Source organism: Elephantulus edwardii, unplaced genomic scaffold (genome assembly GCF_000299155.1).
Source record: "Elephantulus edwardii isolate Elephantulus edwardi_28Jun2011 unplaced genomic scaffold, EleEdw1.0 scaffold00065, whole genome shotgun sequence".
NCBI lineage: Eukaryota > Metazoa > Chordata > Mammalia > Macroscelidea > Macroscelididae > Elephantulus > Elephantulus edwardii.
This window is the reverse complement of record NW_006399815.1, coordinates 2818596-2834742: the sequence shown is the minus strand read 5'-3', so window position 1 is coordinate 2834742 and position 16147 is coordinate 2818596. Positions and strand designations below refer to the sequence as shown.

At 38.8% G+C, this 16147-nt stretch overlaps 1 protein-coding gene across 1 annotated transcript in view; it reads right to left on the bottom strand.

Moving 5' to 3' along the window:
• The window catches only part of SLC38A4 (solute carrier family 38, member 4), a 39108-nt gene that overhangs the window by 14023 nt on the left and 8938 nt on the right, over positions 1–16147 (bottom strand). Inside the window, exons 4-11 of the mRNA XM_006888171.1 lie at positions 15900–15973; positions 15376–15468; positions 6571–6652; positions 6402–6484; positions 6237–6295; positions 4924–5199; positions 4713–4792; positions 3040–3140 (exon numbers count right to left, since the gene is read on the bottom strand). Of these exons, the coding sequence (XP_006888233.1) occupies positions 3040–3140; positions 4713–4792; positions 4924–5199; positions 6237–6295; positions 6402–6484; positions 6571–6652; positions 15376–15468; positions 15900–15973 (848 nt within the window). The remainder of the gene's footprint in view (positions 1–3039; positions 3141–4712; positions 4793–4923; positions 5200–6236; positions 6296–6401; positions 6485–6570; positions 6653–15375; positions 15469–15899; positions 15974–16147) is intronic.

The following is a 16147-nucleotide window of genomic DNA, read 5'->3' as shown; positions in this document are numbered from 1 at the left end:
ATAGCTAATAAGCACATGAAGAAATGTTCAAAATCCCCAGCTCTAAGAGAGATGCAAATCAAAACAACTCTGAGATATCATCTCACCCCAGTAAGAATAGCAAAATTTAACAGAACAGCAAGCAGCAAATGCTGGTGACGTTGTGGAGAAACTAGAACCCTTATTCACTGTTGGTGGAAGTGTAAAATGGTGCAATCACGATTGATGGCGGTATGGCACTTTCTCAAAAAGTTGCAAATAGAGATACCATTTGACCCAGCAATTCCACTACTGGGAATATACCCCAAAGAGACCATAACTGACACCCAAACAGATATATACACACCCATGTTTATCACAGCTTTGCTCACAATAGCAAGGAGTTGGAAACAACCTATGTGCCTATCAACAAACAAATAGATAGAGAAGTTGTAGTATATTAACACAATGGAATACTATGCTGCATTGAAAAACAAGGAACTAATGCAATATTATTCAAAATGGGTGACCCTGGAAGACATTATGCTGAGTGAAGTATCTCAGTCATAAAAGGACAAATAGTGCATGATGCCCCTGTTGTAAAACAGGACTGACATCAGGGTTGGGAGGAGACTGAGAAAAATGGGTTTAATAATGTACACTGCATTGGGGAAGATGAAGGAGAAAACTGTTTAAAAGGAATATATGATTAGGTATTTTTATCAAAATGGGAGTCCAGAGTGAAGGCTGCATAGTGGAGTGGAACTGGGTGGAGGGATTGTAAAACAATGAAAGAATTTTTGTTTTACTTTTCCAAGAGGGTGGTGTACTAGAGGGGAGGGTGGGGAGGGGAGAAAAGTGCAATAATGGATGAATGGAAATCCAAAGTCTCTGTAAATTTTCATTGAATTAATAATAAATTTAAAAAAAAAAGAAGTAAAGAGTTAATTCCCCCAAAACAAGTACTTAGTTAATAGTCGAGGTAGAATAATACAAGGAAGGGCCATTTCCCCCTCTGACTTGTTATGTAATTAATTTCATTTGCTACTTGTGGTGGCTGTGATGCTAAGCACTGTGACACTGATGTGTCAAATGCGGTAATAGTCACCCATAGTGGACAGTGTTTGGTGGAGCTCCTCAATTAAAAGAAGCTTGGAAGTAGGAGTGGCATCCACTTCCGAAATAGCTTGCCTCTGGAAACTCAATGAACATGGAAAACGACGGTTATACAAATGTTCCGGTCTTTCGTTCGTTGGGTGGCTCTGAGTCATCTACAGCTTGACAGCACTTAACAACACCAACAGTAACATAGAGTTTTGTGGGCCTGGTGGATAGAAAGTTATGCTACCAAGTCAAAGGTAGGTGATTTTAATCTGTGGTCATCAGGCCTGGTTTTACTTGTTTTTGGTCAAACTTCTTCTAGGTGGTATAGCACTGGTCTGTCCATTTGTTGTACAGAGGTTACTCATAGCTGCTGTGATGCTAAACACTGTGATACTGATGTGCCAAATGCAATAATGGTTACCCATGGTGGACAGTGTTTGGTGGAGCTCCTAGATTAAAACAAGCTTGGAAGCAGGAGAGGCATCCACTTCTGAAATGGCTTGCCTCCAGAAACCATATGAACTTGGAGAAATGATGAAAATTATACAATTATTCAGGTCTTTTGTCCATAGGGTCGCTATGAGTCTTTGACAACTTGATGGTACTTAACAACAACAACAACAACAAACCAGTCATGGGGGGAAAATCAAGACATTTATTAGTGTGTCACACATTGAGTTACCAGCACACAAGGCAGTTTGAATCCACCAGTGGCTTCGTGGGAGAAAGATGAGCAGTCTCCTTGCTTAAGATTGGCAGCCTCCCAAACCCAATAGAGGGTCACCATGAACCAGTTTCACCTCAAACCTGTGGGCTTGGTTTTAATTTTTTTATATGTAAAATATATCTGTCTTGATGTACAAGTTAGTGTGACTGTGGAACTTAGATCAGTGTTTGACTCCCTGACATTTGTCTATATTGTTAAATATGCTTCAGGAAGGGAATGATGATCTTAGCCCTTTCGAGTACTGTTCAGATACTATGTGGAAGCTATCTCAGGAATAATGGAATGTAGACAGAGTCACAATAAGGGTTAGGGGGAGGGGAGTAACACATTTCTTTTAAGATTGAAGTGAACTGTCTTTTCCTTAGGAAGCTATTTAACAGAAAACAACTGATTAAAGAAAAAAAAAAGCCAAGGTCAGACTCAGAAATTGTATTTTTTTTCCAACTCTCTGATAGTTGGCTGTTTTACCAAAAGAATTTGATAGCATACAATTATATTTACTCTCATTGTTTATATATTGAAATGGACTATAGGGATAAAACCAAAGAAATCCATATATCCCTGGAGGAAACTAATCTGAGAGATTTTTGTTTTTGTAAAGAAAATACATTTGAATTCAAACTATTGGCCAGCCTAACTAGAGCCCTTTTCCTTAGGTAAAGTGACAAGGCTGCAATACCATTTCACTTAAACATATACATTATCTATAGATCAGGCTACTCACAGAGGGTCCTATGAAGAATTACAGCTACCTAGGTTAGGTTAGAGAGAGAGATCAGCTGGCCCAGTGGACAGAAAGCGATGCTACCAAGCCAAAGGTGGGTGACTTTTAATCCCTGGCCCTCGGGCCTGTCTTTCATTGTTTTTGTTCAGACATTCCTCTAGGTCACATAGCCCTGGTGTACAAGTTGCCGTACAGCGGTCACTTGTGGTTGCTGTGAGGTTGAACACTGTGACACTGATGTGTGTCAAATGTGTTAATGATTGACTACCCAATGCGGACAGAGAGTGGGGTGGAGCCCCCTGATTAAAATAAACTTGGAAGGAGGAGTGGCATCCACTTCTGTAACAGCTTGCCTCCGGAAACCCTATGAACCTGGAGAGAGGATGAAAGGCACCCAGGCGTTGAGGACTCTCCTTCATAGGGTCGCTATGAGTTACCTGCGACTTGACGGCACTAAACAACAACAGGTTAGGTTAGGTCAGCCTAACTGGGATTGGTGGGAAGTGTAGCTTTGACAGCAACCTACCGTAGAAGGTGAGATAACCGAAGAGGGCAGCAAGCAAGTACATGATAAGCATCCCAGTGATGGAGATATTTGACACTGTTTGCATTTTCCTCCGAGACCGACTTGAAAAAGGAAAAGAAACAGTGTTACTTTTCTTTTTCAATATATTAAAACATGACTCATTAAATGAAATATTGAGCATATGTATGTGTGTTGCTCATTTTACAGACTCCAGTGTCTAAACTTAGCAGCCATAAAACAAACCCTCAGCTGCCGGGTAGATACTGATTGATAGTGACCCTGAAGAACAAAAGAAGCAGAAGCACTTAAACCATTGCACTAGTAAGCCTTCTTCATAAATTTACCTCTGATTTGGATTTGTTGTAGAAAGCTGTTAAGGATGCTTCCTACTTTCTTAAGCATTATTTCTGTCTTAGAAAAAAATCATTTCCTTGGAAGAGAAACAGTTGTTTGCTTTTCTTGTCAATAGATAGGCTGATGCACTGTTTGAGGTGGTGGTGTGTACTGTTGAGTCAGCACCAACCCCTAGCTGGACCTCCAGAAGGTTTTCAAAGGCAGTTAACCACACGGGAAGGGATTGCTCGCTCATCTGTCTCCTGCAGAGTAGCTGGCAGATTAGAACCCTGTGACTTCAGGATTGTAGCGCAGCTTCTTACCACTAGGCCACCAGAGTTAAGCATATATTATGATAGAGGTCAAATTGATGCCTGTAGAGAATTTTTGCATTTTGTGATGTTATGAGTTTAATGAACAAAAACATAGAAGCAGCACTGTACTTCTACCAGGAGTTCAGACTGTCACCTGAACAGGCCTGCACCAGGTGCCAGGCTGAACTCCCAGTGGAAGTACAGAGCTGATCTAGCAGGTGCTTTTCTCTTCTTGTCAAGCCTCTGGAGTAAGCATGGCCACTGTGTTCAGAATAAACCAAATGATAATTGAAAGTATTCTACAAAAAAATTTTGAGGTGAATCATAATTTATGAGAAAAGTGGTTATTGTGTAGTAATGAAGACTAGGGTTTTTAATGTATTAAAGGAATTGAGAACGACAGTGTGACACCTTCCCCTAAGAGTACACATTGGAGATGTGACAGATGGCCTTAAGCTGCATCTTGTCCCCAGGCAAGTGTCAACAACCTCAAAGGGAAAAGATTATTAATGAATCATAAACCAGCAGGTGGGAAATCACAATTGTGTAGCAAATGTCTTTATTTTACAGGTTAAATGAAGACGGCAGATGTTGGTCCATCTCTCATGATAAATGCCTTCTAGGCAAGGGCTAGGAACAGAACACAAGTGACATCAGTAGGTTGGGCAAGGTCACCCTAACCCTAATAGTTTGTCTTCATGTGTGTTCACCTGAGGTTCAGATAACATCACCTCTTGCCTTCAGAGTTCAATTCCCCTCTCCTGGAAAAGCCGTAAGTGGTGTGGATGCGTCCTTCACCTACCCTGAATCATCAAGGTCCAGGACTCATGGTGGAAGAATCAGAGAAAAGGAAGCAGTAGGTCGAGCCCTGATCTGTACCGTATTACTTAAAACACGTTACTGGTGGGAACTTATACCCTAACACTTTCTGAAGGGAAAGCTCTACCCATGCTTATACTTAAGCACCTGTGGACACATGAACACATTCTGAAAGCAAATCAAAGTGTGAAAATGATGGTGCCTTACTCTTTAAGTTCACTGTAGATGGGAAGAACCTCAGGGTGGCATACGAAGGCAAATGCTAGGATTGGAATTGCATAGGCCGTCTGAAAAACAAAGACAATACCATATATTTAGCATTTCAGCACAGATGCTGAACCTGGGCCATCTCAATTCGTGACACAAAGACACAGAGGCCACCTTGCCAGACTCACTAGAAGCTCACACTTTTACTCACCCGAGAGTTGAATGCAAAATATTTTGGTTGGCATTTGTCATCATTGTGGGCTTCATACTCAACTCCACTGCCATGGAGAGAGCCCTTGGCCTGTTTCTCATCCAGCGCCGCAGGGTTCCGGTGAGTGTAATCCATCATGAAGTTCACCCCAGCACTGTCGGAGTTGTTGGGTAGGGCGATCACATGCATTGGATACGTATTGTTGAATGTTAGATTTCCGACACTGTGATCCACAAGAGGCAGAGGGCAGGGTATTTGGAATTTCTTGTAGATCACCTAAACCCAGTCAGTAAAAAAAATAAAGCAAAATAAAAACAACTTAGCCATTTAAGGAAAAGCAATAAAACAAAAGTCTGTGTTTATGGCTTATTCAGAATAGTGGAAACTGCTGGGGAGTCCTTTTAAATTAATGTCTAATGAAGAAGTCTTTCCCTATCTCTGTTCTAAAGAAAATAATAGTAGAGCTTTTTGATCCCACAGAACATTTATTTACATGAATCTGACCCCTAATTCCAACCTGCTTTTATACCCTCCTATAAGAAAGACAATAATTTTCTTATAACATTGCATACTTAACCCTTCTTCAAACCAGTGATGAGAGGAGTTATCTAAAATAATAAGGATCAATCACTAAAATAGTATTCCTCTTTTCCTCTTTGCTTCTTTGGAGAAATGCTTTAATTTTGGCATTTATTATATTGCAAGAAGCTGCCTGCCTTTGGGAAAGGAATCAGTCTTTTTCATTTTAATTCCACTGTGATTGCCTTCTTTTCATGATTAGAGTGTGTAAGAGAACATGACTAATTCATGCAGACATGCATCATTCTACAGCTTATTCCAAGAGGAACCTCAGAGTAAAGTCCTGGCATTCTACTTCTGATAACCAGCCACTGAAAACCATATAAAGGACAAGGATGCTCCACTTTGGCGCAGTTAAGATCACTTCAGAATGGAGTCAACTCAATGGCTACTTTGTATTTTATAAATGGCCTACTCAACTTATTTCACTCTTTCTTCTAACTTTGGAGTATTGAATTACTGACATGTTTCTACTTGAAGTTTTCTTTTATCTAAGGTGCCTAGTGTGCTTAGAATGTACCACAGCAGAAGTCTGGATATTCTAGTTCTACTCTTTCAAAGCTCATGACTGCTATGTTTTCACATTTCACACTAGAACACAAGGAAATTGCTTGTGGTGCAAGAACTGCTTGATGCTATTAAAGAGCTTGCACAAAAATGAAGGCACTAAATGAGGTACTGAAAGCATTTCATGCTACAAGAAAGTACAGGGATCACAGCAATGAATCACTTACCACACTGACAAAAAACACCATGCAGGTAAGGGAAAATCCACTGGTATAACCAAGGTAACCTATGAGATAGCAGAAAAGTTCTGGAAGGTGAATACGCCATCTACAATCAGCTTACCTACTACACTATTAAATGCAATTCCTTTCCATTTAAAAAAAATACTCTACCTAAATTTTTGAGAAGAGAAAGTGGAAGAATAATTCCTACAGACACAAATATGACGAGGTAGTTGCCATTGAGGTACCATTCTCTAGAAGAGAAAGAGAAATTTATCAAGATCAAAAAAAAGGCCACACGGAAGGAATCCATTCATACTACAGAGAATATAAGACATACCCAGTATTTTCTTCAAGTCCCATGAATGCTCTGATTACTTCAGGTAGTTCATATTTAATGATAAAGAGGTAGCTTGACATTGCTAAAAAAAAAAAAAAAAGAAAAGTTGACAACTCAATGATGTGCTTACCACTAAAGGCCGTTTAAGATCAAAAGAAATCTGGACATTTAGGAACACCCTTCATTCTCAGAAGCACAGTGAGCATCAAATCCTTCAAAAGCAAAGATTATCATGTAGTTTATACTATTTCCAAGTTATTTTCAGAATATTTGACCCTCTAGTTCTTGTATGTATACCTTAGCTAAGAGAAAGAAGAAGTGCTGTTTCTGTGTTAAAGCCAAGATGCCTAGGGGATATAAATGGTTTGTGCTCATTTACTGACCTGAAAGTTAGTATACAGTGTGAACACACCCAGTGGAAGCAGAGAAGAAAAGACCTGACAATATGTGTCTGCAAAGATTACAGCCAAGAGAACTGTATAGAGCAGTTCTACTTCATAACGAATAGGAACACGGTGAGTTAGAATCACATTGGCAGAAACAACTTTTGTTAGCTTATTTGTGTTAAATACGAGCTCTGTGGTTTTCAGGCAAACTACGATTTTATCCTCCTTAGCTATAAATTAGCATGATCCATACTGAGAGGGCCTATTTTGGTGTCTGTAATTTGGGCAAGGGACTAGCCACAAAAGTCATTGGTCAGAGAGAATGGGCACTGTGGTAGGAACCAATTCATAGCTGACTCTCCTGTGGGATTTCAGACACAATTAATCGCACGGGTGGAGATTGCCCACTCTAGCTTTGCCCACTGGTGTCATTCTAGTCCTCTGTGATCTCCCTGTAACATACACGTGTCAGATAGCTTATTGTCTAAATAGCCATCATCTTGGATTGATCAAAGAACTCAGGAAATTATAGAGCTTCCCATTCCATCACTTGCCAATTGTTTTATCTCTATGTCCTAGTCTCCCCTTGTTGTTGTGTGCCATCAAATAGGAACCAACCAGCAGCTGGGGTTTCAGAGGCAGCAAATCACTTGGGAGGAGATTGCCCATCTTTCTCCCACAGGGCAGCTAGTGGATGTGAACCATATGGCCCTGGGTACAGGTTCTTATGACTAGGCCACCGGAGCCCCAAGAGTAAGCGATGAATACTCAATATGCTTAAGTCACTAAACTAACACGAATATGGCACAATTGTTATTGTGTGTCTTTGAGTCAGAACAGACTCATAGCTGACCCTCCAGCAGGTTTTTAGAGGCAGTAATTTGCAAGGGAAGAGATTACCCATCCTTCTCCTGTGGAGCAGCTGGTGAATTCGAACCACACACCATTGAGATTGCAGCACAGCTCAGTGTCACTAGGCTACCGGAGCCTCCTTTTAGACAAAGAAATTATGCAAATCATGTAGAATTGTGAGCTTCTGGAACAATGACTGCATCCTTGGATGGTGGTTAACACAGTCAGTTGCTAATGGACGTTTTAGTGGTCAGAGTGTGCACAGGGGTGCCTTGAAAGAAAAACTTGGTGTGTTACTTCTTAAAAGTCAACCAAGGAAAGCTTATGGAGCACAATTCTACCCTGACTCGCCTGAGGACTCCATGAGATGGCATTCCCTGGATGGCCACTGGTTTATACAAGTGTTATATGTGTGATCACACACTCTTTTGAAAATTTGATGGAATTTACAACTTGCTCCTTAAGAAAAACATATTTATACACACATATACAATTTGTCTACAATTTCAGAAATGTATGCTACAGCCCTCTCAGTAAAGAGTAATATTAATTTTTATGTGTCACATGTTCATAAGATTCAATTAAAATGAGTTTCTTAATTTTAAATTAAATCCAAAAAGTTTTACCCACATTTTTAAATGTGTGCAACATCCTTATGCTGACTCTTTTTTACTAAAAGATGTTTCTAGCCGTTGAGTTGGAGCGGACTTAATGGCAACTAACAATAACAACAAGAAATAATTCAAAAAATATTTCTTTAACTGCAAACAAAGGTTATAATGTTGATAATAATTCCCCGTATTGTTTATGACTTCACATCATTTCATTTAGTCATATGAAAGCCCCAGAAACTTAAGAAGGCATATGAGATTGTCTTCATTCCACTGCTGGTGCCATCAAGTCAAGTATAATTCTTAGTGACCAGATGAACAAGAGACCTGAAACCCATCCTGTCCTGTGCCATCCTGTCTCTCATACACTTGAGCTCATGGCTACAATCATCGTGTCAATCCATCTTGAAGTCTTCCTTTCGTTTGCTGATCCTCCATCCTTCTCAGCATGTTAGCCTGTTACAAGGAATGGTTTCTGCTGGCAATATATCTAAAGTATGAAAGATGAAGTTTTGTCATCCTTGCATCCAAGGAATACTATGGCTGCACTTTTCCAAGACATATCTATTTATTCTTTTGGCCATCCATGGGATGTTCAGTACTCTTCTTCAACACCACAGTTCAAAGGCATCAATTCTTATGTCATTCTTATTCACTGTCAAGCTCTCAGATGCATAGCAAGTAAATGACAAGACCATGGTCTGAATCAGGGACACCTTAATCTTCAAACTGAAATCACTGCTCTTCAGTATTTTGGAGAGATTCCTGACAGCAGACTTGTCTAAAGAATAAGTCTCCTTATCTCCTGACTGCTAGTACCAAGGGAGTTGATTGTGGATCCAAACAAGACAAAATCATGAAGTTTTAGCCCTTTCTCCTTCTATCCGGATGTTGCTCACTTGCCCAGTGGTAAGGACTTTGTCTTCTTGATATTAAGATGCAAACCATGTTGAAGGCTGTAGTCTTTGATCTTCCACAACAAGAGCTTTAGGTTCTTCTGGCATATTCTAGTTCACATAGGTTGAAAGTGACAGACCACACCCAAAATATCACTCCCCTGATTTGAGGGCCAGTGATTCTCTATTATAAAGGATATTTCTGTGTGCAGTAAATATTGTTTAGTTAATTTTTACACATCTTCAGCTAAAGTTAAAGCTTACCGAGTAAACAGGAGATGGTTCTGATGAACTGGGTCAATGAAGTCCTATTTAATATTAGAACTATTAATTGCTGGCTTTCACTGATGTCACCACTGCTAATGTGTTTTGTCTTCTAAAATTCAGAATGATCAAGACCTGTCTGAGTAATGTCAACATAATCCTGCTAATGTTAAAACATCTCTGGTGAATGTTAATTTTCCAAAGGAATTGAGAAAATTAACTGTTCTAAACATGAAGCTGGTAAGTACAGAAATACAAGTGATGTTTCTTATTCCAAAACAGCCACTAACCAGATAGAGTAATTAAAGTGAGCACATTTTCAGTGTGGTATTTTGAAATTGCATCTCACTGTTGTAAAGTCCTATCGAGGGTCTGTCCATGGAAAAAGACATCATGCTGGGAAAGGTGGGGATACAGAGAAAGAGAGGAAGACCCTCAGCAAGTTGGATCAATACAGTGACATTAGCAAAGGGCTCAAACACTTCAGAGGCCATGAGGGTGAAGCAGGATAGGGCAAGATTTAGATCTGTTGTTCATAGGGTCGGTGAGTGATACTCGATGGCGACCAACAACAACAGCATTGCAAAGGCACATGTCTTACATGCGTATGTGACTTGATTAAGAGAATTGTTTATTGCATTGTTTAAAAGCAGAGCAATGGCTCAGTCAATTGGGTTCAGTGTAACTATGCTCATGTCCAGTAATTTGTCAAAACAAGTAAATCAGATCAACTATGAAGTTGTGAATTGCTTGATAATTTTCATCTTCACAAGGCTGAAAATGTGAACCAAATGGACAAAAACAATTAATTGGTGGAAGATGGAGAGAGCAGATATGTTTGTAGCCCCAACTCAGTAAAAGAAAAGAGGCATTCTTATTGTTGCTGCCAAATTCTACCCAGAATTATTGTCTTGGTATATAAACATGTGGAGAAAAATAAACACAGTAATTAAGATATAAATGGATTTTATTCAAACTGTCCATTACTAAGGGCAAGAGAGTTGAGGAAAGTGGTTAAAAGAACTGTTCCATTCCAGAAATATTAGATAAAACTCCAATGAGTCTATGTCAGAAGTTACAAGATATCTAATGCAAGTAATTTACTTCAATATTGTTTGTTATGTTGAAAATAATTTAATCATTCATCAGTAAGGGATGTAGTAAACCAATTATGTGACAGTTTTATAATGTCCAAACTCTACAGCAATTAAAAATGATTGCATGTAAATAAGTTCAGGTCATATTGTAAAACAAAAAAGCAAGCTGCAAAACAGCATTGCAAGATGATCCAATCTTAATAACAACAACATGTTTGTTAAATTAGGCATAGAGAAGAACTTGGAGTAGTTATTTTTGAGGCTGACTGACATAAATGTTTCTCTGTAATTTATATATTTATGAAATGTTTTCATTTTCACAACTAGTTTATTTTTGCTTTTTAATTACAAAAGCAATCAGGAGGGCTCCAGAGACACAGATGTTGAGGCCGAGAACAAGAAAAAGGAAGCATATCTGAACCTTTATCACATGCCAGATGTTATTTTCATAAACCCTCACAACAACCTAGTAAATATGGGGTATTATTCTCATCTTTGTGAACTGAGATGGAAAAAGACTCAGAGGAGTTAACTGATTTTTCCAAGGTCACAGATTACAGGTGACAGAAACAGACTCAGATGTATCAAAAACTATTTTCTACCCTAAAGGTTTTAGAATATCTTTCAAAAAAACCCCCCAAACCCCAAAACCCTACCCAAGATCATATCAGATGCACACAAAGATAGCTGAAGGATCAGAGAAGAACTGAGCCTAACAGCCTCCAAATGTGCTACTACTGAGTCAGTTCTAACTCAAAGAGAAATTCCACTGAGTTTCCAAGGTTGTCAGTATTTACAGGAAGAGACTATCCATTCTTTCTCCCTTGGAGTGGCTGGTAGACTTGAACAGCTGACCTTAGCACACTGAGAAGTTACCACTATGTCACCAATCTATAGAAGGGTTGAAACAGTGAGGAAGGAAAGAGAGAGAAATTGTGTTGGCATCTGTGGGGATTTTTGTGTGAATGTGAGTTAGAGCTGGAATCATCAAAAAACAATCAAAGGGAAGAAACTACATGATGAAAGAATGTACTATGGGTGTTTTTAAAAACATTGGATGAATAACAGTAAACCGAAAACAACAAACTCTTTGTTGTCTAGATCATTCTAACACATAGTGACCCTATAGGACAAAACTGAATTGCCACACAGGATTTCCAGGCTATAATCTTTATAGGAGCTAACAGCCTTTTTCTGTGGAATCACTAACCTTTCAGCTAGTAACCCAATTAATGGACTGCACTATCAGGCCTTCTTTAATTTTACATATTAATATATACATATATCCCATACATAACATATATAACACATACATATATAGACACATATGTATTATAAATATTATACATATATACTATGCATATATACACAAACATTTGTGTGTGTGTATATACACATAACCATATATGTGTAAATATATATACACATATGTATGTATGTATATAAGAGCACTGGTTACCTAGTGGTAAGGAGTTGCACTGCCAACTCAAAGGCAAGTGGTTAGAATTGACCAGATGCTTCTTGGGACAAATATGGGCAATCTCCCATGCAGGGTACTGCCTCTGAAAACCCTCTGGAGGGTCACCTATGAGTCAGTTCTGAACTGATGGTGTATAATAATAGATAATATACACCTATAGCTACAGCCATTGGATCAATGACAACTCATAGTCACCCTGTGAACATCAAATCTGAATCTTGCTCTATCCTGCACCAGCTTCACAATCTCCGACATGCTTGTGCCCACTGTTATAATAATTTTATCAATTCATCTTATTAAGAGTCTTTCTTTTTCTGACCCTCCACCTTTTCCAGCATGATGTCTTTTTCCAGGAATAGGCCCCTCCTGATAAAATAAGCCAAAGTAGGTGAAACCAAGTTTCTCCTTCCTTCCCTCTAAGGATACCTTGGTTGTTCCTCCTCCAAAACAGACTTGATTGTTCTTTGGGCAGCCTGTGGGATATTTAGGACTCTTTACAAACACTACAGTTCAAAAATATTAATTTTTCTTCTCCCATCATTACTCATTGTCCAACTTTCAGATTAATGGGAAACAACTGAAAATGTCACAGCTTGGACCAGGTGGTGCATCTTCGTTTTTTAAATGACACCCTTGATCTTTAGCACTTTGAGAGCAGATTGTGCCAGTGCAACACTCCTTTTGATTTCTTGGCTGCTGTTGTTATTCATTGCTGTCTAGTCAGAACTGACTGATAACTGATCCTCCAGAGGGTTTTCCTAGGTTGTAATTACACAGGAGCAGAATGCCCATGTCTCTATCTTGGAGCAGCTGATCCAATTAGGTTGCCAGAACATTCTTGCCACTAGACTACCAGATCTTTGTTGAGTGTTGATTAGGGGTACAAATAATTCTATGTTACTGAAGAGTAGTGATGTCAATTTGAAGACTAAGGTGCAACTGATTCATGCCATAATCTTTCTGATTACTAGCTATGCATCTAAGAGCTAGACAATGAATAAGCCTTTGAGCTGTGGTGTTGGAGAAGAGCACTGGACATCCATCCCATGGACGGCCAAAAGAATGAACAGATACGTCTTGGAGAGGGTGCAGCTGCAGGGCTTTTTTGGAGGCAAGAATGATGACGCTTCACCTCACATACTTTGGATGTGTTGCTAGAAGATGCTATTCCTTGGAGAAGGATGCTGGGAAGAGTGGAGGGTGGGAGAAGGAGTGGAAGACCCTCAACCAGGTGGATTGATATGCTGGTGACTGCTGTAATGAGCTCTTGTGTGTCAGGAAGTGTGAGGATGGTTCAGGATGGAACAGGGTTCAGATCTTTTGCTCACAGGGTCACCATGAGTTGTACTCACTCGAAAGGACCAAACAACAACAACAAATAACGCTATGTTATGATGCAGAATTCATAGAGAATAGACAGACAGATAGATAGATATGGAGGTTGGTAGAAGTGTCAAAAAGGTAAGCAGGAGAAGACAAACCATGAAGAGTCTTATGTATAAGGCCAAGGGATTTAAAATTTATCTGAAAAATTTTAAGAGAATATGCTTAAGAATTTCATGCATGGGAGAATCAGTAATAAATTTTAATTTGGAAGTTTATTTGAAGGATGAATTAGATGAGAAACTTAAAGCAGGGAGACTTGTTAGAAGGCTACTGCTTTAGTCTGAGTTAGAAATGGAATTCACTAGGATTGTGGTAGTAGTGAAGATGGAAGGAGAATAGAAATTTATGAGATAAACAAGAAATAAAGACTAGAAGGGAGATTTGGTCTAAGATCTTATTTGAGCAGACATCTAGATTTATAGCTTAAGAAAGCATCATACTTTTCATAGAAGAATGAATAAAGAAGTAGGTTGAGGACTGAGAAAAATGCTACTATTATGTACAAAGATATCCAGCCTCTGAAAGGCAGCTTGGCGTTTCCTCAAAAAGCTGAACATAGAAATTCCATATGACCCAGCTATTCCATTGCTTGTAATATACCCCAGGAAAATGAGAACTAAGGCTTAAATGGAAACTTGTACCCCAGTGTTCATAGCAGCATTTTTCACCATTGCAAGAACATGGAAACAGCCAGCATGTCCAACCACAAATAGACTGAGAAGTTGTGGTACATTCATACAATGGAATACGACCCAGCACACAGGAACAATTATTTTGTAAATTACTACCTAACTTGGGAGGGACTGAAGAGGATTATGCTGAGTGAACAAACTCAGTCTCACAGGACAAATACTGTATAAGACCATTTTTGTAGAATGAATATGAGGATCCAAGGTGGGGAGGGGGAGAGAGGGTGGAAATAGAGGGGTGAAGATGGGGGAGAAGGGTGTTAATCATAGGGTTGCACAATTCATTGGGTGGATGAGGTAAAGGAAATGGGAAGGATCCTTTGTGAAAACAATATATTAAAACTTTGTAAATAAATCAGAGTAATATAAAAAATTATTGATGAAAGGCAAATAAAAAACCCCACACCAAACAAAATTAGGATACAATTTAGACAGAAAGATAATGATGAAAAATTGTTGTGGTGCATGATACAAGGCTGGTTATGGGGCTATTCCTGTGCCCAATACTGAGTGCTCTTTCTATTATATCTATACCTACCACAAAAATAAATAAAATCATTGAAGGGGGAGAAAAGATATACAGCCCATGCAGCAACAGTCAGTCATTAAAAAATATGAGAGGGTGAGGATAGGTGGGGGTCGGAGGGGTGTATCAAAAAAAAGAAATATGAGTCTGGATGCCTTTTGAAGGTCAAAGGCAATATATCAACTCTCAGAACTAGTATGGAGATGCTATATGACCTGGAACACTGTTGGAAAAATATGCATTTCCAAGCTTACAGTGCAAACAGCAGTCCAGTAGAAAATTTTTGTACTCCATAGAACTAATAGGGAGCTCTGATTGCGTAGTTGGCAGTAAGTTGCATTCCTAACCTAACGGCATTTCCTTTGCAGTGGTAGAGAAAACATCTACCAGTGTTTCTTGAGGATGCAGTGCTTAAGGTTCTTGGTTGCTAACCAGAAGGTGGGCAGTTTGGGAATATTACAGCCATAAAGATTTACAACTTTGGAAACCTCCCAGGCAGTTCTGTTCTTATAACTCACTCTGAGACTTCAGTGGGTTATTAATTTATACAAAGTTTCTTCTTTATTGAACATTCTATTGGAAGCTTAAGTAGTCTATTGAAAAGCCATGTCTCCTTACCTCCAATATTCTGCATTGTTATAGACACAAAAGCTCCAATTTTTCCAGGCCATCCAAATGCCTTTTCCCCTAATTTTTCATAAATTAAAGAACCTATAAACAAAGGAAAAAAAATAACTATTTAAAATTGATTAAATAAGTATCCTGTAAATCTACAGTGGACCAAAACACATGGAATCATACATGGACCAAAACACAAATTATAAACTCCCAAAATTCAGCCTCAAAGCCTAGTAAGAAATATATTAAAATTTCTTTCATCAAGAATGACTTCATTTTAGTTTGCATGCAAGCCAAAATTGTTATTTCTGCCATGGATCAAAAAAGTCCTCTTTTTTCTATTTGGTTTGAACTTAACCCAGCTGGCTTTAAATAATTTCTCAGATTACCACAACCATTGAAAGATCATGTCACTGAGATAAAAAATTAAATATGAAATTGACTGAAATCATGGCAAAAGCTATAGACTGAAGTACCTTTATATGAAAGTCAAGATCTATTATCTTGGACTTAGGGTAACTTACCTCCTTCCTTGGATGTTTTTAACAGCAGATGCACTGAATAGAGTGATAGTATTGCTACAGCAAGCAACATGATTCTGTATAAGGGAAAAAAGAGTAAAAACAAAAGGACAAATATTACATAATGCCACTGTTGTAAAATGGGACTGTCCTTGGGGTTGGGGAGAGAATGAGTAAGATGGGTTCAATAATGTATACTGCACTGAAACAGAGGAGGGAGAGAACCGTCTAAAAGAGAGATGTAACTGGGT